Genomic DNA, 25,283 nt, shown 5'->3' on the forward strand with positions numbered 1-25,283 from the left:
GCAAATATTGTGCAATCCAGGTGTGCAAAGCTCTTAGAGACCTAGAAAGACAGATGCCAAAGGTGATTCTAACATGTATTGACAGGGGGTTGAATACTTATACAATCAAGATATAGTTGGTTTATTTTTCATAATAAATCACTCACTAATTCACTCACTCACTATACTTTATTCCACCCGTCTTTCTCTCTTTCTCGCAAATTCTGAATGTGTATTTTTATTGGCTAATAATCTCTGGCTATTCTGAATGTGTATTTTTATTGGCAAAAATTCTATGGCTAACATTCTGAATGTGTGATTTTATTGTCTTTTCAGACTTTCATAACTGAACCACAGGGTTCTCGTTAGGCATAATAACAGCAGATGTTGTTGAGGTAATGACTCTCAAAACCCTGTTTTTCTTCTTTTTCAATGGAGGTCAAGCCAAACGTGTCATCTCTATCCATAGTATACTCCTCTAAATCACTGTTACTTTGCTAGTGGACTGAATAGGTCCAGGCCAGCCATAGCCAAATGGCTTTTGGTTCAGTCCTTTACGTCAGAGACAGGAGATGGTGGTTCTCAGCCTCTTGATCCTCCTTGGTTGGACAATGGGTTAATGGGTAGAAATGACCAAACTAACACAGATCATACCCACAGGTGCAGATTCAGACCAAGAAGATTGACCTGAGTCACGTGACCTCCAAGTGTGGATCGCTGGACAACATCCGCCACCGGCCAGGTAACCTACCCACTCTACCTGTAGACTGTGTGTACGGAGGTGCCTTGACAAACTGATTCCAGCTGCAGCTATGTCTCTTTACACTACAAAAATATGTGTCGTCGAGGGCAAGACGTCTCTTCGACAACGGTTTCAAACTAGTTGTGTGTAAAAAGGCTCAAAATTGATCTCAATCATAATCTACCTGGGTTACCCCACTCTGACAGTTGAGAGATATTTGAGCTTACAGTGTATCCACAACACACTAGGACCATGACCATGGTGGGCTTGTATAGGAAGTAGATCTTTACCTTACTGTAGATAAAGGAAAGAGTGAGAGAGCATCATGGTGTGTGTTCCAAATGCCACCCTATTCCCTTGTATAATGCACTACTTTTTACCAGATACCTATGGGTATGGGCTCTAGTCAAAATGTGTGCACCATAGGGAAGGTGTTATTTGGGATTCTTCCACACAGTAAGAGGATCTAATGTGTGATGCGGAAAAATACCCCCTGCTCTGAGATGGTGGTGACTGACTACTGTGTCAGAGTCCTACAGCGCCATCGCGTGGTCATACCGATTATCAGCTTCTGTCCAATAATTATTCACACTGCGACACTCACCCTGCATCCCAGAGGTAACAATCAATTTTCGAAGCAACTTTTACATTACATATTAAACTACAGATATATCTGCAGGGTATGGACCCCAGGAAGACTAACTGTTGTCATGGCAACAGCTAATGGGGCTCCTGATAAGGAATAAGGGTCTGCCTAGTCTGTCATATAATCAGTTTGACTAATTATTGATAATAAGTTATAATGATGTATTGGAACAAATGAATGGGAGGATTATACATTCCTGTCTTGAAGTCTCTTCTACTTCCTCTCCTCTCTCGCTACCCTCTCCCTCCACTCCACTAGGGGGAGGTAACGTGCGCATAGAGAGTGTGAAGCTGGACTTTAAAGACAAGGCCCAGCCCAAGGTGGGTTCCCTGGATAATGCACACCACACCCCTGGTGGAGGCCACATTATGGTAAGTCCCATCATACTGTAAACTCATCACAACGAAGATTGCTTGCATCCCAAATGACCGCCTATTCCCTTTAAATGGCCCCATGTGCCCTGGTCAAAAGTAGTGGTCGATAAAGGGAATAAGATGCCATTTGGGACGCAGCCCTGATCAGTTGGACATCAGTCTCAGACAGTCTCCTCCAAGGTTAGCACCCCTCCAACCATCCATCTGATGTTTGTGTGTGTATGTATCACCCACCTTTGTGTATCCTCCACCTGTGTGTGTATGTATCCTCCACCTGTGTGTGTGTGTATCCTCCAAATGTGTGTGTATGTATTACCCACCTGTGTGTGTGTGTACCCCTCGCCTATCTCACCCACCCTAACTCCCTATAGATCGAAAGCCACAAGCTGTTGTTCCGTGATATGGCCAAGGCCCGGGTGGACCACGGAGCGGAGATCATTGTGACCCAGTCTCCGGAAATGGACATGTCAGGGACGGTGTCCCCCCACCGCGACAGCCACCTGTCCTCCTCTGGCAGCATCAACTTGCTGGAGTCTCCACAGCTAGCCACTCTAGCTGAAGACGTCACCGCCGCCCTGGCCAAGCAGGGCTTGTGAGCGCCTTGACCCCCTCAGCCCAGGCACCAGATCTCTTGACCTTCCCCCTGCCTCCAGTCCACCCCAGCTCCGGACACCTTCCCCCTGCCTCCAGTCCTGAACCCCTCAACTTGCCTCAAGTTCAACCTGACCCCAAGCCTTGGACTCCCTCACTTGCTTCTAGTCCAGCCCAAGTTCCCTCATCATGCCTCCACCCAGCCTCCAATCTCCCTCCAGTCCACCCCCAGCCTCGGGTACCAAACAGCCCACACAAATCTCTGCCTCAACCCCACCCTGCCTCAACCTCACTCTGCCTCAACCCCACTCTGCCCCCCGGAAACCTTCTCTGTGCCTCCATCCAGCCTCTATCCTTCCCTGCTACCTGCCATGCGGTCCATCTCAAACACCCTCACCCCACCATGCCTCCCATCCATCCCAGGCCATGGACACCCTCACCCCACCATGCCTCCCATGCATCCCAGGCCATGGACACCCTGACCCCATCCTGCCTTCTGTCTATTCCAGGCCCTGAACACCCTGAACCCACCCTGCCTTCCGTCCATTCCAGGCCCTGAACACCCTGAACCCACCCTGCCGTCCGTCCATTCCAGGCCCTGGACACCCTGAACCAACCCTGCCTCCAGTCCATTACAGGCCCTGAACACCCTGAACCCACCCTGCCTCCAGTCCATTACAGGCCCTGAACACCCTGAACCCACCCTGGCTCCAGTCCATTACAGGCCCTGAACATCGTGAACCCAACCTGTCTCCCGTCCATCCCAGGACCTGGACACCCTCTTCCCATCTTGCCTTCAGTTCAACCACCCAGGCTCCCTCACCCTGTCCCAGGCCTCCTGTCAACCCCAGCCCAGATGCCCAGACACCCCCCCCATCCTGCAGCAGCTTCATACTCACCGCCTGATGGAGCTGCCTACCCCACCCTATGTCAACAAGACAAATTAAGAAAAAACAACAACCCTTATGGAACTAGAGACTATTTAGAAAGTACTTTTGGTCAATTGTTTGTTGATATTTCCATTCCAAGTACTTGTACTTTTTTTCTCCATCTTTTATCTGGTGTATTTTTTTTTATGCTGCGTATAGATAGATAGATAGATAGTGTCCAAGCACTGACTCAAGATCAGCTGTAGTTCTTTGCACAACATGATCTGGGTATGGGCCAGGTATAGGGTGGGCTGGTCTCTGTTCAGTTCTTAGGAGCAGCCTTTTCTTACACTAAGTAGGAAGTCACGTGTCCATGCCCATACAGTACTCTACCCATGCCAATGCCGCCAGCACGTCTAGTTTTGCTCAGTAAAGTGCATGGACGCCAGACTCAACATTCACCATACATCAAGCATCCTTGCAGCTAGTCCCAGATCCAATATATAATAAATATATAAACAGTATATTGAAAATATGTATAAATATACCAGCTCTTTGTCTTCAACAACATCTCTTCGAAAAACCATTTAAAAAAGTGATTAGTCCTATAAGTATCTTATACCTGAAAAATTGCATTATTTCAATAACTAGATAATGGTATGATGAGCATGTATTGATTCTAGTTACAAAAAGAGGCTATTTTCTAGTTCAAATTAAAGGATTTTAGTAAAGTTATTTCCTTAATCGTTGGATAGAAAAATTAACACTTCATGTTTTTGTAGATATTAGTTGACTAGTATGTTATGCTTGTTGAAGTTGACTTCAGACAACTGTGCTGGTATTGCTAAGGAGTACATCTTCCAGGCCTGCAACAGAGTACTAACGGCCCTACAAATGACTAGCGCCCTGTCCTGGTGGCGTACAGTAGTTGTACATCAAGCTGCCTCCCATTACAGAAACAGGAGATAAGCTCCTGCCCCTATGGGCCGTTCTGGCTCGGACCAGGCTTACTTTAATTACAGAGAACTAACCAATGCTACTCTCTCTGGGAGCTGTTCTACTAAAAGGCTGCTTAACCAGTCCTAGTTTAGTTTAAGAGGATGCTGCTTTGATTCTCATCTCAAATATCTCAGTTCAAAAGAAACGATGATATAGCTAGGAGCTCACAGAAGCTGTGATCACAATCCATTCACCATGCTAGCAATAGGCATTGGATGGCTGTAAGATATTTTAGTCCATAGTGTTCGATGAACTCCCCAAGGCTCTCAGAGTAGGCTGAGATTGAACTCACGAGGGCTTGCAGTTGTCTGAACCATATTGTAGATGAAGCTATTATTTAAAGATGACATTTACAAAGCAGCTGTGGAACTCTGGACCCTGTGTCCCTACAGTTCACTTCTGGATGCTAGGTTTGTTTTGTGTAAAACATTTACGGGGGGGGGGAAAGAAAGGGGGAAAATAAATAAAAACTACATTTCATAAAAACAATCTTTAAAAAAGGAAACTCAACAAGTCATGTTGCATCTGTTTGATAAAGTGTTCCTCTATATTTTTTCTGTCGCTATTTTGTGGTATTTATTCCTCCTTCTTTTAGTATTAATGTTTGCTTCTGTGTTGTTTCTGCACCCCCCCTATCCCCTACCCCCTAATCCCTGATCCCCTAACCTCTACCCCAACCTACAGCAACTGTAATTGTAATTAAAAGTAGATGTACGCAGTTTTTCTCCTGTTGATATGATACTGATAACAAAATGCTCTTAACAATTAAAGACAATAAAAACACTGAAAAACACTCTCGTCTTGAGTATTTCCAAACTTTTTGGAGATTATGGTTACCACCTATGTTGTGTGGGGGATCTATACTTAAAGAAAGAGATTCAAGCATGTTTTTAAAATATTTTAATCATTCTTTCAGAGGCAACAAGAATATGAACATTTGGACTGCTGGGCCACCACCAGTGTTTGTCTGTTTTAACTTCTCCCCTATAGCTACACTAAGCATGAGTCCCAAATGGCACCCTATTGGGCTCTAGTCAAAACTAGTGCACTATATAGGGATTAGAGTGCCATTTGGGACACAGTCTCACGCTCCGCACTCTCCCGCAGAGCAAAGAATAAGAGCCGCGACACCGGGGGGTTTTTGAAAAGTTTATTTTGTGAAATAGCGGAGGAGAAAAATTTATTAAGACATAGGGGAGAGTGAGTTTTGATGGCCAGTCTAGAGCAAAGCCAGTCACCTCTACTGGCCCAATCCAGGCAGCAAGTAAGGGATGGAATGGGTAGCCCCTCCCTACCCCCTTTCCTTCACCGACCCACGGTGGAGAGGCATACCCCGCCAAGATGGCGGGGGACAAGACAACAAGAGCATCTGCTGTTTGGTGGTTGAAAAGAAAGGACAGCTTCTAATAGAGGAGAATAGAGAGCAGAGAGTCGAAGGTCGGAGTCAGACCAAAAAAAAGAATGAAAAAAAAAAGTAACGGTTTAGAAATGACATCTCATAGTCCTTTATCCCCCTGTCTGTTCCTCAGGTGGTTGTTGACTAACAGTGGGGACTGGATGTCCTGACACCATTGGGTCTGCAGATAACACGTTAGCTTCCTCGTTAGCCACTGCAGCCGGAGGATCCTTAAATAGACATGATGTGCTTGACAAAGGCTGTAGGGGTGAGGGGGAGGGAGGAGTGAGGGGAGGTAGAGGGGTGTGGAAGGAGAGTGAGGGAGGTGTGAGGGGAGGTAGAGAGAGGATGAGGTAGGGGAGAGGAAGGGGGAGAGGGGTGAGGAGGAGGTAGGAAGAGGGTCACAGGGGAATTAAAAAGGAGAGAAAGAGGAGTGAGCTAGTGAAGCATTTGATCTAAATGAAAAAGAAAAACATCATACAAATCCAGACCTACAGTATAATCTGAAATGTGGCTCTTATGTATGTGCAATATATCATAAGACCTGTATGATGTAAGACAATCTTTGCTTCTCAAATTGGACCCTAGTCCCTATGGGTCCGATTGAGACGTAGGACACATACGCCTTTCCTACCCACTTCTCAGTAGTTGGTATTCACTCTACAGGTGTGTCTATCTTGAGCACACTGAATAACTGATGTATTTGTGGAATTTCCATTAAATAGGGCTTACAGTACATTTATCTTAAGCCATCCCTTTAATTACGGTGTCCCTTTAATTCCAATTTTGTCGACAGATTGAAGGGAATAAATAAATTGAGAGAACTGGTTCAGAATATAGGGATCAATGAAAGAAATCCATCTAAATATATGCATATATGTCTCTGTTTCAGCACCAACTGGTAGATTTATTTAAAAAAAAACTCCAATCTTGTCAATTATTTAGGCACATTTTAGAGTTAGGAAAGTATGTGTGAATCATACATGCACAAAAGTGGCACAATGGTCTAAGGCACTGCATCTCAGTGCTAGAGGCGTCACTACAGACCCTAGTTCAATTCTAGGCTGTATCACAACCGGCCATGACTGGGAGTCCCATAGGGCAGCGCACAATTGGCCCAGCGTCATCCGGGTTAGGGTTTGGCCGGGGTAGGCCATCATTGTAAATATTAAATTGTTCTTAACTGAGTTAGATAAAGTAGTTAAATAAAGGTAAAATAAAATAAAAAAAGACAGTGATTTGATTCATCCAGAAAGTTCAATCCATGAAATATTGGAAGGAGAGAGAAGTATACAATAGCAGTTGAACAGTAGTCCTATAAATCTCTCCTAATAATCCTCACTGATCATGTGATGAACTGTGTGCCAGGCTCCAGGTTTCAACTGCTACCTACGGTCTGCGTTCCATAATGATTCAAATAGGATACATGTCCCAAGTTATTGCAGGACTTGTAATAAGTTAGCCTGACATGATCCACTATCAGTGGCGACCTGTCATTCAGGGCAGGTGGGGCTCTGTTGTAATTCTTTTTTTTAAATCATATTTGAAATAACTTGTAGGAAATACAGTTCATGACACTGTTATGAAGCATTATGACCATCATAATCATATAAGGCAGATAGGCCTGTCATGTTCATGCCCTTATATCAATCATCAGTCAACAATACGGTGTCTTGTCCGGCTCCTGAAATCTGCTCCTGCATTCATCCCAGTCGTCAGCAACAGAGCACTGGGGTAGGTGCATGACTGACATCAATGTGTGCGTCGCAATTACAAAGAAAATGTCATATGGTCAACAAGGAAAGTAAAACATACAACATAGCCTACATGTGAACAGTAGGTTTATGGTGTAATGGAATGTTTTTCCTTGTATGGTAGGTCATGTGGGTTTTCATACTCTTATGTAGGTGCCATAACCAGTCCTAAAATAATGTAATATATGTGTGTACATATATGTGTCATGACAGTGTTAAGACCATATTATAACAGGTTCTGACACGTTATGTCAGCCGTTATGACATCTTATGACATGGTTATGACCATGTCATTCATAACGTGTTATGACGCTGGGTGTCAAGTAAAGTGTTACCAAGCATTCTACATTCTATGCTGTTCCATTTATTTGAACCGTTTCTCGACCTTATTCATCGCGTGTGAAGGTGGTGGAATTATGAGGGAATTAAGTCAAGGTCAGAATATGACTGTATTCGCCACACCGTCATTTCTTTCATCTCCACTCCAAATGAATAGCGGGCGAATAGCATGCTATTCTCATGCTGAAATTCAAGGTCAGAATATGCATAGAGAGATAAGTGCATAAAAATTTTATTTAATTTTTAAAAACTTTTTATCAACAATCTGCTTGATAAGGTGGCAATTACTTAATTAGAGTTTAGTCAACTGAGCAATACATAAATAGTCACCTACTTATAATGCACATTGTTGATGACAAGTTTCAAATCAAATCACGCTGACAGATTATAATGAGGTTAATGGCAATATTTGCACTTTGCATATTGCCTTAGCACTACGAAAATGGGTACCATTTGGGACGTGACCTAAGACTTAGAAGACTTGAAAGCTTAGAAGACTTAGAAGACTTAGAAGACTTGAAGGCTTACCTTCAAAGTTGATACTGCCGTTCTCGTCCTCCTGTCCCTGCATGAGGGCATCAATCTCAGCCTCGGTCATCTTCTCACCTAGAGGTGAGAGAGGCCAGGTCATCAGTTGGTCTGGTGTCAAACACACACACACACACACACACACACACACACACACACACACACACACACACACACACACACACACACACACACACACACACACACACACACACACACACACACACACACACACACACATCATGTTACAACTAAGCCTGGGCGGCCACTTACCCAGTGTTCCAAGGACAATACGCAGCTCAGCCCCCATCACGGTGCCGTTGCCCTCCTTGTCAAAGACGCGCAGACCTTCAACGTAGTCATCGAAGGTTCCCTTGTTTGGGTCATTGACAATGTGCTGGAGCATGGGGAGGAAGGCCTCGAACTCTAATCTCTTGCCGGCCATGTCTGTGGGCAGCCAGAGTGAGAGGAAATGCATTAGAAGTATACAGCATGCTCCGAGGTGAAATTTCCCCTAGGCACAGATCTATGATCAGCTTTTCCTTCTCCCAATCCTAACCTAACCCTTAGTCGGGAATATGCTAAATTGACTCCAGATCAGTGTGTATGGGGCAACTTCACCCTGGCCCTTACCATACAGTACACTACTACTAATAATAAATAATAATACTAGCTCCTGTACACACAGATTTACCATTGAAAATGCCCGTGTGTGTGTGTGTCAAAATATTAACTACATACAATGCATTTGTAGACACACACATAGTGAAATAACAGAAAAACACAATGTCAGGCTTTGTAACCCAAAATACTTCAAAGGCCTCTTGCAGCAACTCAGCTCATGTCCATCATGACAGGTGCTGAATTGTTACAATGTACTATAAAAGGGAGCAGACAAATGCCAAGGTGTGGTCACTTATGTGTAAATGTCCTCCCCCCTATTGTGTTATATTAGGACAAATTCAACTATGAAGGACTGAGGGTCTAAAGTGGAGAGAATAGTGTATACAGAGTCAGTATTAATAAGGAACGTGTGTGTGTGTGTACGAGTGTATATGTGCGCTTGTGCTTCAATGTACTGTTTCCGTGTGTGTGTGTGTGCCTGTGCTTGTGTGTCCTTGTATCACTTTGCGCATGTGTGTGTGCGTGTGTGTGTGCCTTACCCTCATCGGAAGGGTTGCCCAGGACTTTGCGCACCTCCTTGTTGGTGGGGTTCTGTCCCAGGGCGCGCATGATATCAGCAACCTGGTTGTAAGCCACCTTTGCGTCACCCACCCTGTCGAAGAGACCGAAAGCCTCCTTGTAGTCTGTGGTGAGGTGAGGTGAGAGGAGAGAGAGAGAGAGAGAGAGAGAGAGAGAGAGAGAGAGAGAGAGAGAGAGAGAGAGAGAGAGAGAGAGAGGAAGATAGAGGGATGAGAGAGAGAGAGGAAGTGTTTTATTACCCTCAGAATGCCTGGGCTAGTGGCCAACAGAAGCTATGATAACATACCAAGAGATCTATGAAATGAACATGCACACCACTTTGGTGTTTTTTTGTTGTTGCAGGGATTATTGTGAATATCTCAATTGAATGATGAGAGCTTCGCCCTCTCCATTATAATTTTGTAACTTGATGTAGAATTACCATCTGTTTATATATATATATATATATATTTATATATACATATTTTACCTTTAATTGTCCGCACTGCAAATTCTCCAGTGTTAAAAATACACAAAATAATTAACACAGAGTGTTTAATCAACATTGAAAGTGTTGAGTCTGTGGACCCATATAAAGGAAAGGAAAGATACCTAGTCAGTTGTACAACTGAATGCATTCAACTGAAATGTGTCTTCCACATTTAACCCAGCATATAGACACTGGAACAGTGTTAAACTTAAAGGGACATTTCTAAATGGTTCAACTTCATATTCATCATTTTCAGTACCACCCCAACATGTGAAAATTGTGTGTTTTCTATGTTATGTAGTAATAAAAATAGAGGAAGATAAGTGTTTCCAATGACATCATCAACTAATTAGTAGGCTGATTAAAATCACATGATGCACACCAATTATGTCACTGGAAACACTTACACTATCTTCCTCTTATCTTTTTTATTACAAAACATAGAAATGTGCAATTTTCACATATGTTGATGTTGAGGAGGTGCTGGAGATGATGAATATGAAGTTCCTTAAAAACAGTACCATATCTATTTCATGAGGGTTGCACGTATTTCATGGGTTGAATTTACAAAAGTGCTTGTTCTTCACTGGTTAATCTTTTTTTTTTTTTGGGGGGGGGGGGGCAACAGGTCACAAATATTGCTGCTGTGATGGCACACTGTGGTACTCTACCCAAAAGATATAGGAGTTTATCAAAATCAAAAATTGAATTTGTTTTCGAATTCTTTGTGGATCTGTGTAATCTGAGGGAAATATGTGTCTCTAATATGGTCATACATTTGGCAGGAGCATAATTAAGAAGTGCAGCTCAGTTTCCACTCATTCTGCGGGCAGTGTGCATGTAGCCTGTCTTCTCTGGGATGCCAGGTCTGCCTATGGCGGCACCTCTCAATAGCAAGGCTATGCTCACTGAGTCTGGACCAAGTCAAAGCTTTCCTTAACTTTGGGTCAGTCACTGTGGTCAGGTATTCTGCCACTGTGTACTCTCTGGCATAGAAGACCCTTTTTGCCTTGTCTATCTGATCGTTAACAGCTTTGCAGAAGTTGCCTGTGGCCCTGATGTTAAGGCCAAGGTATGTATAGTTTTTGGGATTCAAGTATTTTTAGCCAGATCCTAATTGCTATGTCGAATGTTATGTTCCTTTTGATGGTGTAGAAGACCCTTCTTGCCTTGTCTATCAGATCGTTCACAGCTTTGTTGAAGTTACCTGTGGCGCCGATGTTAAGGAAAATGTATGTATAGTTTTTTGTGTGCTTTAAGGCAACGGTATCTAGATGGAATTTGTATTTGTAGTCTTGGCAACTGTGCCTTTTTTGGAACACCATTATTTTTGTTTTACTGAGATTTACTGTCAGGGACCAGGTCTGACACCATCTGTGCAGAAGATCTAGGTGCTCCTGTAAGCCCTCCTTGGTTGGGGACAGAAGCACCAGATCAACAGAAAACAGTAGACATTTGACTTCAGATTCTAGTAGGGTGAGGCCGGGTGCTGCAGACTGTTCTAGTGCCCTCGCCAATTCTCTCTCTCTCTCTCCCTCTCTCACCGACCAGGAGCCGACTTGGAATCGATACTGAAGAGAGAATATGAGCTCCGCTCCTTTAGAAGGCAATGCTGTGAGTGGACTGACACGAATAAACCAAGAGAATGTTGACCGCGGCTTAAACAACTCCCGGCTGGTGCGATGACTGTGCGGCCTACTGCTTGCTCGTAATGAGCTAGACTTTATCAAAGGGTGGCAATATAAGACATGGAATGCGTTTAATTGTTTGACATTTAGAATGTCTACAAGAATAGAGTTATAAATGGGATTCATATGTGTGTTATTAGGCCTACGGATAAAGATGTTTTAGATGTTCCATATTCCCCAACAACTTTAAAGACCTATGCCACTTATCTGTCCACATGATGTTGTCAATCAGTGAATGTGTTCAAGGAATACTATGTAATACTAGCATATCATCCCCTACTATGGGTTCACTTTGACAGCAGCTAACTAGACTTCATGTTATAACATTATGACTCATTGTGACAGATTGGAACATTTTATAACAGGTCAAGTGGTGTCCTAATCTGTGGTCCAGACATATTTTCGATTTAATTGAAAAGTTTTCTTGTTTGTTCATATAAACTAGCTAATGTATAATTATTTTTGACCAGTGTTCATTTAGCCGTTATGCTTTTGCATTAAGGTTCATACGGAGGGGTCAACCGTGTCCAAAGAACCTTAGAGGCTGACCACTGCAATTTTGGAAAATGTATTGAAAATGGCTTCAGGTGCATGTAATTTGAGGATGTTCACCTCTATGGGAAATATTACATTGTAAATGCACTCCAGAGGTTGTTTAATGTCACAAGTTATGTGGTTTAGTCAGATCAGAAGTAAGACTAGACGAAATAGTGCTATTGCATTTTTTCACCCATCTTTGAATTTGTTATCTTTGTAAACACTACTTAGTCCGGGTTTAGTAATAGTAGGCTAACATTGAGATAGAAATCGGAGTGGCAGCTAATCCATGTTTTAAAAGGACCTAGAGTGGATTTATTTTAGTGCTTTTTTATTAGGAGTCAGAGGTGCAGTACTACTATAAATTGTTCAAATACTTTGAGTGTTTGCTCTAGCCTGCCTGGGGTGCCAGGTGAGCAAGGTTTTCAGATTTCAGTTCTGCATTTATTCTATTGGTCCATTAAACCGGGCAAGCTCAATCCAGCTCAGATAAAGTATTTGAAATGATTTAAAATAGTATTTGAACACAGGTCTGCGAAGGTGCAGTCATAATGATCTGTTTTACAGTATTGTTACTGATTACGTTTTGATAGTGACATCTGATATCTATTAATATTATTATGTTTTACAGGACACAGATTTAGCCTAGTCTTGGCCTAAGAAACACTTTCAACTGAGAATCTCCAGTGATCATGGTTTTTAGACTGGGACTAGGCTTAATCTGTGTCTGAGAAACTGGCCTTTAGTCATTTTGTTTAGTGAACTTACCCTCCTGCTGGTCGGGAGTGAACTCCACCTATAGAGGGCAGCAAAGAACAACAGTCAGAACATTGAAAGAAAGTGGGGCCCACTTTCGAACATTTACAGCCAATGAAGTAATTCCATTTAGGCACAATTCTACCGTAGCCCCTGTCTGCTATCAGATCTGAGACTTTCTATGGATATAAACCCTGCTGTTACACTGTCTAGGGGAATTGTTGAGTAGCCTCGACTACAGCCTTTCTATATCTCCCCAGAACAGTTTCTCCCCTAAGCCTGATTCTGGAATGAGAGTCTTGGTACCACAAGACTACCGTGTAGTAGGCTACCTCCACCTAGACCACTTCCAGGCCCAGATAATGACTTGCAGGTTGTTTGGGACGACTCCTTACTATTTTACAGTCCATCTCAAACACTAATGAATCGGAGTGCCATAAGAAGGGGGTGAGGTTTTGGGAGCAATAGTCTTGCAGTTTTACTTTAGGTCTCATACTACCTAAACTGTAAGGACGTGGACTGTTGGGGTAGGCCTGGGCCATACACAAGAGGCTCACTACCTTAAGAGCAAACAGGTACAACTTTTAAGTGATTATGTAGCTGTGGATTTTCTCCAGACTCCTCACAGTGTAGAGCAAATTAGACAGTCAGTTTGAAAATGAGAAAGTGAAGAAGGTATATATAGCCTAATATGCATATATCTCTTTGTATTATGTATAATGGACCAATACTGGTTGTATTGTAGCCTACTTTATAATTTGGATCTTTATTTTGACAGTTGGATTCAAAATGGGGCATATACAACAAAACCATCACATCAGATAAGCAAGTAAAAAAGAAAAAAGGTAAAACGTTTTTCTCCCATCACCTCATCAATCATGGAAGAAACACTACCCCCTATCAATCCTCCAAAATTAGCTCCACAGCTATACTCTTACGATGGCACTCGATCTTGGAGGTCCATCTTTAGATACTTTAACATGTCCACATTTGGTGACAAGTTCCATTGCAGTTTCACCTTGTCACAAACTCCTTCAGCCTATCAAGGAAGCCGAGGGGCATATGGGGCGTGGTTTAAGTGAGCGAGCAGCGTCTCTCCGGAGCTATCCGAGGTGCTGATGTCTTGACACTTTAAATTCTGCTTCAGAACTAGGTCCGTGGGTCCATGCGTGCTCTTGCCATTTCGCTATCGCTTGTCAAATATGATTATAATAATAGGCTACAGTATGGAAAATACATGACAAAATAATCCCAACCTAATATTTTATCCAAATACAACACCACTTTTAGTTAAGCTATTCCAGAACTGTGGTACTCCATAAGTTGAAATAGGTACCCTAGGGCTACTCATCAAACATAATAAGTAGCCTAACAGTTGCCTACGATATCCAAACGGCACACAAATAGATAGGCAGTCTTTCGCATTTAAACGGAATAGTTTCACATTCTCGTATACATGTGCAGCATAGGCCTATATGATTGTGGCATCAGCATGTATCGAGAATGGCCCTTCACTGACAACCATTCCCTAACTTGTACCTAACTTCAGCAAAATACACTGCAATAAACCAACCAGGTCAAATACCACGGAACATATACAACGGAAAAACTAAAGGACCATAGCAAATAATAAAGCTTTGTAGCCTAACTATTTACATTATGTTGTGACTCAGGAAATAATCATTCAAACTTTTATTTTGCAGACAGACAAAGAAGCCAGGCTAGAGGGATAGAGGGAGGATGCAGGGCAAAGGCTAGAGGAGGTAGGGAAATACAGAGCATAGTTACCTTGACTGTGGACAAGTCGAGTGCAGGGGGGGCGGCCACCACCTCAGGCTCGGGTGCGGGTGCAGCTGCCTTTGCCGGTTCGGCTTTCTTGGCGGGTGCCGCCTTAGCGTCCTTCTTGGGTGCCATTTTAGCAGATAGTAAATGAGTTAGCTACTTTACCGGTAATACAGGCAGACAGTTCCCGCGTAAGCTTGGAGGAGACTCAGAGCATCAAGGGTGGGTCTGGGCGTATATATATGATAATATTTTACACAGCACCCTCGTCAATGTAGCTCAAGGGACCGGATTGGACAGCGCCAGGAGACGGGTGGGGGGTTGTTCTATACATGGAATATAGGGACTCCCCATCTAAGTCGGGCTGATCGTCAGAAGATGTTAATTTAATACAGCGCAAGCTGTGTAACAAAATAAATGGGAAACGGTGATTGAGGTCGTCCGGGGTCACCCGGTAGCCTAACGGGCAGCCGCCCGGTAACTGTAGCCTGATTTATATCACTGTTTTTTTCCGGCTGAGCCAAGGAATGCATCAGTCTTCTGTGAGTGTGATGACACAACATCGCGCATAATCTTTCCCATTTTCTCTCGGTATGAAGAAGTTTATTTATGGGGCTATCAGTAAGATAGTTCAGTTTTCAATATTCAGAAATTGTAGCCAAAGCGTTCTATTCTTCTAGTGAAATGGGGGGTTGCAGTGATATATAATAGGATAAAATATAACAAGTAGAGAATAACAGATCTTGGAAATACGATGGCTTCAAATGTGGTCTATTTATGATGTCGATGCCCTCGATCTGTTATGACTCCTAGTGTAGCCTAGGCCAGGCTACTTTCATCACTTTGGACAAAATGTAAAACCGGAATGTATATGCCTACTTGCTCTCTCTCTACATGGGATACAGGTTATTTTTTTTCATTTTGTTTCTTCATTTTAGCCAACCCTAACCCTTTCATAACCTTTACCTAATTATTCTAACCTGCTATGTTAATTATCCTAACCTGCTATGTTAATTATCCTAACCTGCTGCATAAATTCAACTAAACCTGCTTCAAAAAGTCCATTTGGACAAATGCCCTCTCGCCCTCACAGAAACACCGTCTTATACTGTATCTCTCTATGATGGACAGTGAAATCATATTTTCACTGTCGTTATCAATGGGTTATTTAAATGATCATGTGAAGGCGTTCACTCTACTTGGTAGAAATCACTTGAAGATCCTTTTTTAAAGGAACTGTTTCTATTTGTAGTAGGCCTAATGACAGTGGCATGACACTTCCTGCTGCTGACCCGAGGGGATGAGGGGGTAATGGGGGAGTGGGTTACACAAGTAAGCTACCAGTATTTGCAAATGTAGATTTCAGACAGTTATGGTAGTATGTTTGTATGGACTTCATAAAAGGTATCCTTTATCCTTATCATAGACTATTTGTTCATCTTTGAACACCACACACACACACACACACACACACACACACACACACACACACACACACACACACACACACACACACACACACACACACACACACACACACACACACAGTACCGGTTCCAGACATAAGCGACATAAGCAGTTTTTTGGGGGGGACTCAGTCGGGTCTCAAATTACTATTGAGAGTAAGAATAGTAGAATACACCAGGTGCAATTTTGAAATGTGGTTGTGCATCAGCAGTTTTCAGTGTTATGTCAGTCAATGACAGACACTCAATTAGCCATGTCAGCAAAATGTTTTAGATTGGTAGTTAGTCTGGTCAGCTATCCAGGCACATGCTCAGATAGGGCTCTACCTGCCCTTTTGCCCTTCCAGTCTCCAAAGTGCCCTTTTGGGTATTGGTATAATTTCTCCCAAAATATATATTTTTTGTGTACATTTTTTGTCATTGTTGTCCGGAACCCACCGCTCGCAAGTCGTTGTCAAGTTCGCCACCCCTCACCCTGTCCGTTGGTTGTGCCTGTTGATCTGCCCTGTAAGCTCACATGGGGGCCCCTCACATGGGGGCTCCCTCTTACGGCCCCCAAAAGGATAACGCCAGCCCTGCACACAGTAGATTCAAAACAAATAGTCATAGTTTCTGATTCATGAAAACATCCCTCTAATTCATCCCAATATCATCTCTGTACTGTACCTCTTCTCATTCAGATTGAATAATACATTTTTCCGACACTGTCTTATTGCACTGAAAGAGGTTTCATCAACACATTTTAACTGGCTGTGAATGGAGTGATGATCCGCCTCACTGGTCTGTGCTCTGGTGTTAAAAGTTAGGAGAAAGGACAGGGGTAGTAATCTTTAAACTCAGAACCAAGACTAGGGATGCATCCCAAATGGCACTTCTATATAGTGCACTGCTTTGGACCAGGGCCATAGTCACCCAAGACTAGAGCACAGGATGAGTGGCCAGCTCCCTTTGAATGACCCCACATGGGGTGGCGAGGCCAAGGTGGGGGGTCAGAGTGAGTGACCACCATAGAGAATGATAGAGGCCTCTAGTGGCCAAAATGACATTTTAGAATGGGCAGCGCCATTGAGGGTGTCCACCATTTTAATGTAGTCGACTGGGTGGGACTTCCAACTTCATTGGCTGATCCCTCCTGTCCAACCGGGTTCTCAGGAGGCAGTAGCTAATTGTGGAGAAGAAAATGGACTACTTTAAAATGGAGATAGCCTCAATGAAGCTGCCCTTGCCGTCACAGACTGACACAAACATGCGTCCTCTATCTATCTCTATGGTCACCACTGAGCCTTGGGTGTCATCCATGTCTGGGGCATGTGTGAGGTATTGGGAGTAGGAGATGAGAGATCAAGGGGCTCCTGAGCTTCAGCTGCCGATGCCAGTAACCAGGCAGGGCCAATAGAGCAAATTCTAGCTCCTTCCTCTTGTCTATATCGGTCTCAAGAGGCCGGCCGTGGCACTAACCCTTCCCCCCCCACTCCCACTGCTGACAAGGGCCTCATAATGACGTGACAAGGGAAATACCTCCACCCTCCGCTCCCCGCTCACTGCTTAACCTCTTCAGGTTTACAGCAACCAGGGTTGAGGTAAGTCAATTCCATTTCTATTCAGTTAATTCAGGAAACAGACATCTGAAATTCAAATTTTCTTCAATGCTTCTCTATGAGAAAACATTGGAATTGGAATTTACTTCCTGAATTGACTGAATTGAAATGGAATTTACCCCAAACCCTGACAGTATTACATCAGGTAGCGTAGCTAACACCTGGTGTCCCAAGATGGTTTCTGCCTGTTATGAGAGTACACAAGGGGAACGGCAGGTTGAATGGCTTGGTAGCCCTGCTTGTCTGTCCTTCAGCAGTGGAATTGTCCACTAAAGTGGAATGGGTTTAAAAATAAATGGTTGTAATTAAACACCAAAACTATAGCGAGGAACACCTGTTATTTTATTATTATGGGTGGAGGAGAAACTACAAATCAGTGCATACCTAAAATGGGGGCTTGTGGACTAGAGCCTCACAGACTTTTAATGATTGTTTATTTTATTCTGTGGACTGAGGTGGTTTTGTATGATTGTTGCTCAGGCGGAATTGACTTATGTCTTGTGACTTGCTTTGACACCTTTTAAAAGACCTGAAAATAATACAAAATGAGCTTACCATCTGTTACCAAGTTCATTACTAATATGTAATACCTTCTAAGAATCAAGTGGCTGGAAATAAATATCACATCGGCAGGCGCTAATCATCAATAAACATCTTATAAGTAGTAAACATGGATTATTTTAGATACATATTCATAAGCAGTGCTGACTCCTCCTTCCTCCTCCTTCCTGGCAGCCACACTGAAGACGTGAGATCAGTTGTCCAAAGGGGTGTGGTGATTTACTCTGCACCTATGTACCGTAAAGGGCAAGCGGGCTCCGTTCCTCTCCATTGCTGTATGCTGGGGTGACGCACGACTTGGGATCAAATTAAACCCCAAGGCCATGGAGCCAAGAACTCTGAGAAGACTGAGGAGAGAGTGGAGCCTTCCCACAGTGGGAGAGAGGAAGCAGGGTCGTATTCATTAGGTACCAAATGGAATAAAAACATTTAAACATTTTCCATTGCATGCAATAATGAATATGATCCTGGCCTGGAGCCTCCTCAGAGTGCGAGAGAGGAAGCAGGAAACAGCAGGAGCACCTTTGAAGGTTACGAAGTCAACACGTAGCTTCTGTATTCAAATCCCAGGCAACGTTACGATACTCTACTCTTCTCCCAAAGTGTCTACTTGTACACTCTCGCTCAATGTGTTTAAAAGGAATGGACTGGTACAAGGAAAGTGGTGGAAACCTTTTCCAGCCATGCTTGAAGCAATCCAATGATGTTAAATTCATGATGAGAAGTGAACGTGTGCACACTGGATAAAGCGTAGAGAATCAGAACCCAGACCCAAAATGCTTTGCTAAAGCAGTGGGGGCGGATGTTTTTCCTATGAACGATAAGTCAAAATTACTTGAGTAAGATGAAGAAAGACAACAGGTGAGAATAACCCTATCACTGCCTGGATCTGAGGAATTATCCCCCCACCCCCCTCCACGAGTCAACAACGAGTCAACAACGCAGGTTTAATCTGAAGCTATAAAGACAGATCATTGAAGGACTGACTGCCGCTTAGCAAAGCCCACGTCCGCTCTATAAACGTTGCAACTTAACACCGACAGAATAAGTCACGTATCCATGTCATCCCAACCCAAAGAAAGAGTTAGTTTGTCATTCTCTGCAATCCCATAGATAAACAATCATTTCATTGACAGCAACTTGGCTGCTCTTTTGAGCACACTGTCTGTCAATTCACTGAGCTGTTTCTTGATGACACGCTGCTATTGACATCTTTATTCCTGAATAGAGACATACAGTAAGTGATCTGGTACAAGGCACACAGAATACCTACCTTGACATCTGTCAGAAAACAAGAGTCACCATTACAACCGACAGTTGCAGCACGGATAATGCAGCTATCCTCAATAACGCTCTTATGTAGCACACTTTGCAAGGACAAAATAAATCATGAATGAATTCAGTTAGCTACATTCACAACAGCATAATGTCTGTTGGTTACTTCAGGCAGGTAGTTTTGCCCGCAGGCCTTAAAGGATAAATCTGGGATAAAAAATACAACAAAGCGGTTCATTTGCACCTTGTTTTGGTAAACAGCTGAGGGACAATAGAAGGTGGACAGGGTTTCAGACCACGAGTAGTGGGGTGAATGCTTAAAAGGAAGTCTGAGAGGGAAGTTCAGGTTCAGCTCTCTAGTTGTTTAGGGTTGTTGGTTGGGGGCTAGAATGCCTGTATTCTCTTTCATCTGACTCAGGGTGCTGCGGAGATACAGCTCTCTGAGAAGAGACTAGAATGCCCAGGTCTCTGTTTCTCTCTCACTTAATCACCCCCCTCCTCTAGCATGCAGCATGGGGGGCTTCTCCTTGAAATGGAAGGGTGTGACTTTCATAATACTGTACCTCCCGACCCGGGTCCGGGTCAATTTAGGATGTGGTCCGTCCTTGATTTCACTCTTTCCCAACTGTAGTCTCACAGAGTGAACATGACTATCATTGTATAGTCAACGTGTTGTTTGCTGAATCGCAATACAATAATACATGATGGTGAGTGGTGGTGGTGGGGTGGGTGGTGGGTAGTGAGTGGTGAGTAGTGGGTGGTGAGCGGTGAGTAGTGGGTGGTGAGCGGTGAGTGCTGGGTGCTGAGCGTAGGGCTGTATTGCTTTTGAACTGTGGTTCTGTTCTCCCCCTCTACGCCCATCCACCACCACCTCCTTCCAGGCCCCCCATCAACCCCCAACCCCCATCCCCAAGCCATGCAAGCGCTCCAAAAGGAATGTGGGTGTAAATGAGCCTAGGGGACAGATGGGACCTATTTATAGGGCCTTGCAGAGGTGTAAAGTTTCTTGGGATTTCTAAGAGAGGGGGCATGACTCCTTAAGGGGGATGAATGTCTCTCTGGTCCGCTGTAGGGTTGGTGGGCCGGTGGCTCACTTTGACATTCACTCATACTGGCCAGACAGGGATTAGACAGGGCCAAGCTAAACAAAGCACTGCTCTGTCCTTGTGTCTGAGAGAACAAGAGAGAGAGAGAGAGGGATGGGGACAGGGAAAGAAATAAAGAGATAAAGAGAAAGAGAAAGGTGGAGATAACAAGAGCGACAGCAGAGAGAGAGAGAGAGAGAGAGAGATGTTTACTGTTCATTTTTTATTGTTTATTTCACTTTTGTTTATTATTTATTTCACTTGCTTTGACAATGTAAACATATGTTTCCCATGCCAATAAAGCCCCTGTAATTGAATTGAGAGAGAGACTGTTAAACAGGGGGGACAGTGGTAACCTGACACTAAGCTGAGGGATGGAGGGAGATCCTCCACCACCACAAGGGACTTTATTATCTTTCACTCCAACAATGAACTGAGTTCCTTTGGGTATAAAGGATGTCCTCGAGATGCTTCTCACTATCTTATCCTCCAGTCACCACACAGGGCTGGGTCCTAACTTGGCGTTGGCTCATGTACAAGTCTGACTTCATGTAAAACTCAGACTTAATCTTAAATCCTGTGTTGTTTTTAGTGGGACTTACACACATATACAAGTCACAAGTTAGAAGAAAAGAGAGGCTCTCCATCCAATCAAATAATAATAAAAGTTTTTTGTTTTCTATAGCCTTAACACTCATGAAAAACAAACAATGAAACAAAATCAAGAGTAGTATGTATCAGTTGCTAGAGACATTGATAAACTATTGCAACAAGTATGTAAGTCACACTGGATCTTTACAGGATGCTCAAAGAGGTGCAATGGGTTCGCAGTCAAAAATATGTAGCATAAAGCTTACTTCATTTATAACTGCGTCAGGGATATTTACAGAACACTGGCTGCTTTTGCACTGGTCTCACCTGTTGTGGTGCAGTCAAACCAACCCTCACAGACAACATGCCTAATCTCTGTGCTGCCATCTAGTGCTGTGTATCAGTCCTGTATCACATGGTTTCAGTACATCAGAGAAGTAAAAGCTATGCACTGGCCTGCACCAGATCTTAACATTGTGGAAATGTGGAAAGTTCATAGAAAAGTACATGTTCTATGAAACTTATTGTGTGTTACACTGTAATACCTGTTGTTTTGTCTATTAGCATAAATGTCCCGTCTCTGAGTTGCTTGATTTAAGCCTAACCCAGCAGCAAAAAGGTCAATGAGGGAGGAAGATATGGATAGAAGGGGTTAAAGAGCTTATTGTTGAGAAGAGAGCAGAACATACCACAGGCTAATGACGCCTCTGTTCTCTTCTTGCTGGTGGGTCCCTGTTGCTGTTACTATTCTCAGAGAAGCACTGTCGCTGTACCCCCTGACTATATCACTTCACTGCATCCCAAATGGCATACTTTAACCAGGGTTTTGACCAAATGTAGTGCACTACATAGGGAATATGAAGCTATTTGGGATGTACCCATTCTCTAGCAGCAGATGCAAGGCTAGCCATAATGCCGCTCATAAGTGGTGATTGAATGGAGAACATGAGAAGGCTGAGAACTGAAATGCATAGGGCCTTTATTTACTGTAGGATTGCATCCCAAATGCTATCCTATTCCCTGCAGAGTGCACTACTTTTGACCAGGGCCCATATATAGTGCTCTGGTCAAAAGTAGTGCACTATGTAGGGAATAAGATGCCATTTGGGGCGCAGGCTTGCTGTGATTAGCAACTCTTAGCAACGGACTGATCCCCCTGTGTTGATCAGTTGCCCTCCCTAATGAGGGTCCAGTGTCTTACTGGAGGCCCCTTCACAATGTCTGCAAGCCGAAGTTACAGATTTCAGACATCTGTCATGCTTTAGTGACTAAATAAACCAGGTTAGGCTTGATCCTCGTTGCCAGATTTACAAGCCAAATCAGCACAGTCTTGTCTGGTGTTGGAGAACTGATAGATGAGAAACTAGATTTATGAGTGTTTTGCGATGGTTTAGTATTGTTTCAAGATAGTAAAACATAGTGTTTATTCAAGATGCAGGTGAATGTTTATTCAAAATCAAGTTTAATAATCAGAAAACTTTTTTTCTATGCATACTGTAGATACAGTGGGGCAAAAAAGTATTTAGTCAGCCACCAATTGTGCAAGTTCTACCGCTTAAAAAGATGAGAGATGCCTGTAATTTTCATTATAGGTACACTTCAACTATGATAGACAACATGAGAAAAAAAATCCAGAAAATCACATTGTAGGATTTTTTATGGATTTATTTGCAAATTATGGTGGAAAATAAGTATTTGGTCACCTACAAACAAGCAAGATTTCTGGCTCTCACAGACCTGTAACTTCTTCTTTAAGAGGCTCCTCTGTCATCCACTCGTTACCTATATTAATGGCACCTGTTTGAACTTGTTATCAGTATAAAAGACACCTGTCCACAACTTCAAACAGTTACACTCCAAACTCCACTATGGCCAAGACCAAAGAGCTGTCAAAGGACACCAGAAACAAAATTGTAGACCTGCATCAGGCTGGGAAGACTGAATCTGCAATAGGTAAGCAGCTTGGTTTGAAGAAATCAACTGTGGGAGCAATTATTAGGAAATGGAAGACATACAAGACCACGGATAATCTCCCTCGATCTGGGGCTCCACGCAAGATCTCACCCCGTGGGGTCAAAATTATCACAAGGTGAGCAAAAATCCCAGAACCACACGGGGGGACCTAGTGAATGACCTGCAGAGAGCTGGGACCAAAGTAACAAAGCCTACTATCAGTAACACACTCAAATCTCAAATCCTGCTTAAGCCAGTACATGTCCAGGCCCGCCTGAAGTTTGCTAGAGAGCATTTGGAAGATCCAGAAGAAGATTGGGAGAATGTTATATGGTCAGATGAAACCAAAATATAACTTTTTGGTAAAAACTCACCTCGTCGTGTTTGGAGGACAAAGAATGCTGAGTTGCATCCAAAGAACACCATACCTACTGTGAAGCATGGGGGTGGAAACATCATGCTTTGGGGCTGTTTTTCTGCAAAGGGACCAGGATGACTGATTCGTGTAAAGGAAAGAATGAATGGGGCCATGTATCGTGAGATTTTGATTGAAAACCTCCTTCCATCAGCAAGAGCATTGAAGATGAAACATGGCTGGGTCTTTCAGCATGACAATGATCCCAAACACACGAAGGAGTGTCTTCGTAAGAAGCACTTCAAGGTCCTGGAGTGGCCTAGCCAGTCTCCAGATCTCAACCCCATAGAAAATCTTTGGAGGGAGTTGAAAGTCCGTGTTGCCCAGCAACAGCCCCAAAACATCACTGCTCTAGAGGAGATCTGCATGGAGGAATGGGCCAAAATACCAGCAACAGTGTGTGAAAACCTTGTGAAGACTTACAGAAAACGTTTGACCTCTGTATTTAGAAACTTTTGTTATTGACCAAATACATATTTTCCACCATAATTTGCAAATAAATTCATAAAGTCCTACAATGTGATTTTCTGGATTTATTTTCTCATTTTGTCTGTCATAGTTGAAGTGTACCTACAAAATTACAGGCCTCTCTCATCTTTTTAAGTGGGAGAACTTGCACAATTGGTGGATGACTAAATACTTTTTTGCCCCACTGTATATCATAATTTAGTGCTGTATTCAATCTGCATGGTGGATGCTTTACAGCGTGATGGACGTTTAAAGGCTATGTTCCTGCTTTAAAGGAGACTGCATTCACTGTAAACACTGCATATGTTGGCTCAATCGGAAATTAACTTAAAATCTCTAATGTGGAATCTGTAACGCTTTACAGAGCCCGTGTAACGGATGTGAAACGGCTAGCTTAGTTAGCTGTGGTGCGCGCTAAATAGCGTTTCAAACGGTGACGTCACTTGCTCTGAGAACTTGAAGTAGTGGTTCCCCTTGCTCTGCAAGGGCCGCGGCTTTTGTGGAGCGATGGGTAACGATGCTTCGTGGGTGTCAGTTGTTGATGTGTGCAGAGGGTCCCTGGTTCGCGCCCGGGTATGGGCGAGGGGACGGTCTAAAGTTAGTACTGTTACACCCGTAGTCAGTCCTCTTACACAAAACCTACAGTGATACTGTATGTATGATATGTGAGAGTATGAATGGAAGGTGCAAGTGCAGAGCTGACGTAGTGACAAGATGGCATCTAAATCAATGGCCTCTTAGTTTGGACCTTCTCTGTACAGTACATTGTGCTCCTCCCCTTTCTCTCTCTCAGACTGATCATTAGTTATTTTGTCTTCTCTGTACAGTACATTGTGCTCCTCCCCTTTCTCTCTCTCATACTGATCATTAGTTATTTTGTCTTCTCTGTCCAGTACATTGTGCTCCTCCCCTTTCTCTCTCAGACTGATCATTAGTTATTTTGTCTTCTCTGTACAGTACATTGTGCTCCTCCCCTTTCTCTCTCAGACTGATCATTAGTTATTTTGTCTTCTCTGTACAGTACATTGTGCTCCTCCCCTTTCTCTCTCTCAGACTGATCATTAGTTATTTTGTCTTCTCTGTACAGTACATTGTGTTCCTCCCCTCTCTCTCTCTCAGACTGATCATTAGTTATTTTGTCTTCTCTGTACAGAACATTGTGCTCCTCCCCTCTCTCTCTCAGACTGATCATTAGTTATTTTGTCTTCTCTCAAAATGC

General features: G+C 43.3%; 2 protein-coding genes across 2 annotated transcripts in view; one reads left to right on the top strand and one right to left on the bottom strand.

Annotated features, from left to right (window-relative positions):
- The window catches only part of LOC115129663 (microtubule-associated protein 2-like), a 147,989-nt gene extending 142,996 nt beyond the window's left edge, over positions 1 to 4,993 (top strand). Inside the window, exons 19-21 of the mRNA XM_065018467.1 lie at positions 640 to 721; positions 1,626 to 1,738; positions 2,113 to 4,993. Of these exons, the coding sequence (XP_064874539.1) occupies positions 640 to 721; positions 1,626 to 1,738; positions 2,113 to 2,337 (420 nt within the window). The 3' untranslated portion in view covers positions 2,338 to 4,993. The remainder of the gene's footprint in view (positions 1 to 639; positions 722 to 1,625; positions 1,739 to 2,112) is intronic.
- Positions 4,994 to 5,336: 343 nt separating this feature from the next.
- On the bottom strand, positions 5,337 to 14,873 carry LOC115129723 (myosin light chain 1, skeletal muscle isoform-like). The gene is made up of 6 exons (XM_029660388.2): positions 14,659 to 14,873; positions 12,883 to 12,910; positions 9,381 to 9,524; positions 8,491 to 8,664; positions 8,218 to 8,295; positions 5,337 to 5,856 (listed from the first exon to the last, which is right to left on the bottom strand). Exons 1-6 carry the CDS (start codon positions 14,782 to 14,784, stop codon positions 5,828 to 5,830), a joined length of 579 nt encoding a protein of 192 aa, XP_029516248.1. The 5' UTR covers positions 14,785 to 14,873; the 3' UTR covers positions 5,337 to 5,827.
- Positions 14,874 to 25,283: the final 10,410 nt, after the last annotated feature.

The sequence above is a fragment of the Oncorhynchus nerka genome, linkage group LG1 (genome assembly GCF_034236695.1).
Source record: "Oncorhynchus nerka isolate Pitt River linkage group LG1, Oner_Uvic_2.0, whole genome shotgun sequence".
Lineage (NCBI taxonomy): Eukaryota > Metazoa > Chordata > Actinopteri > Salmoniformes > Salmonidae > Oncorhynchus > Oncorhynchus nerka.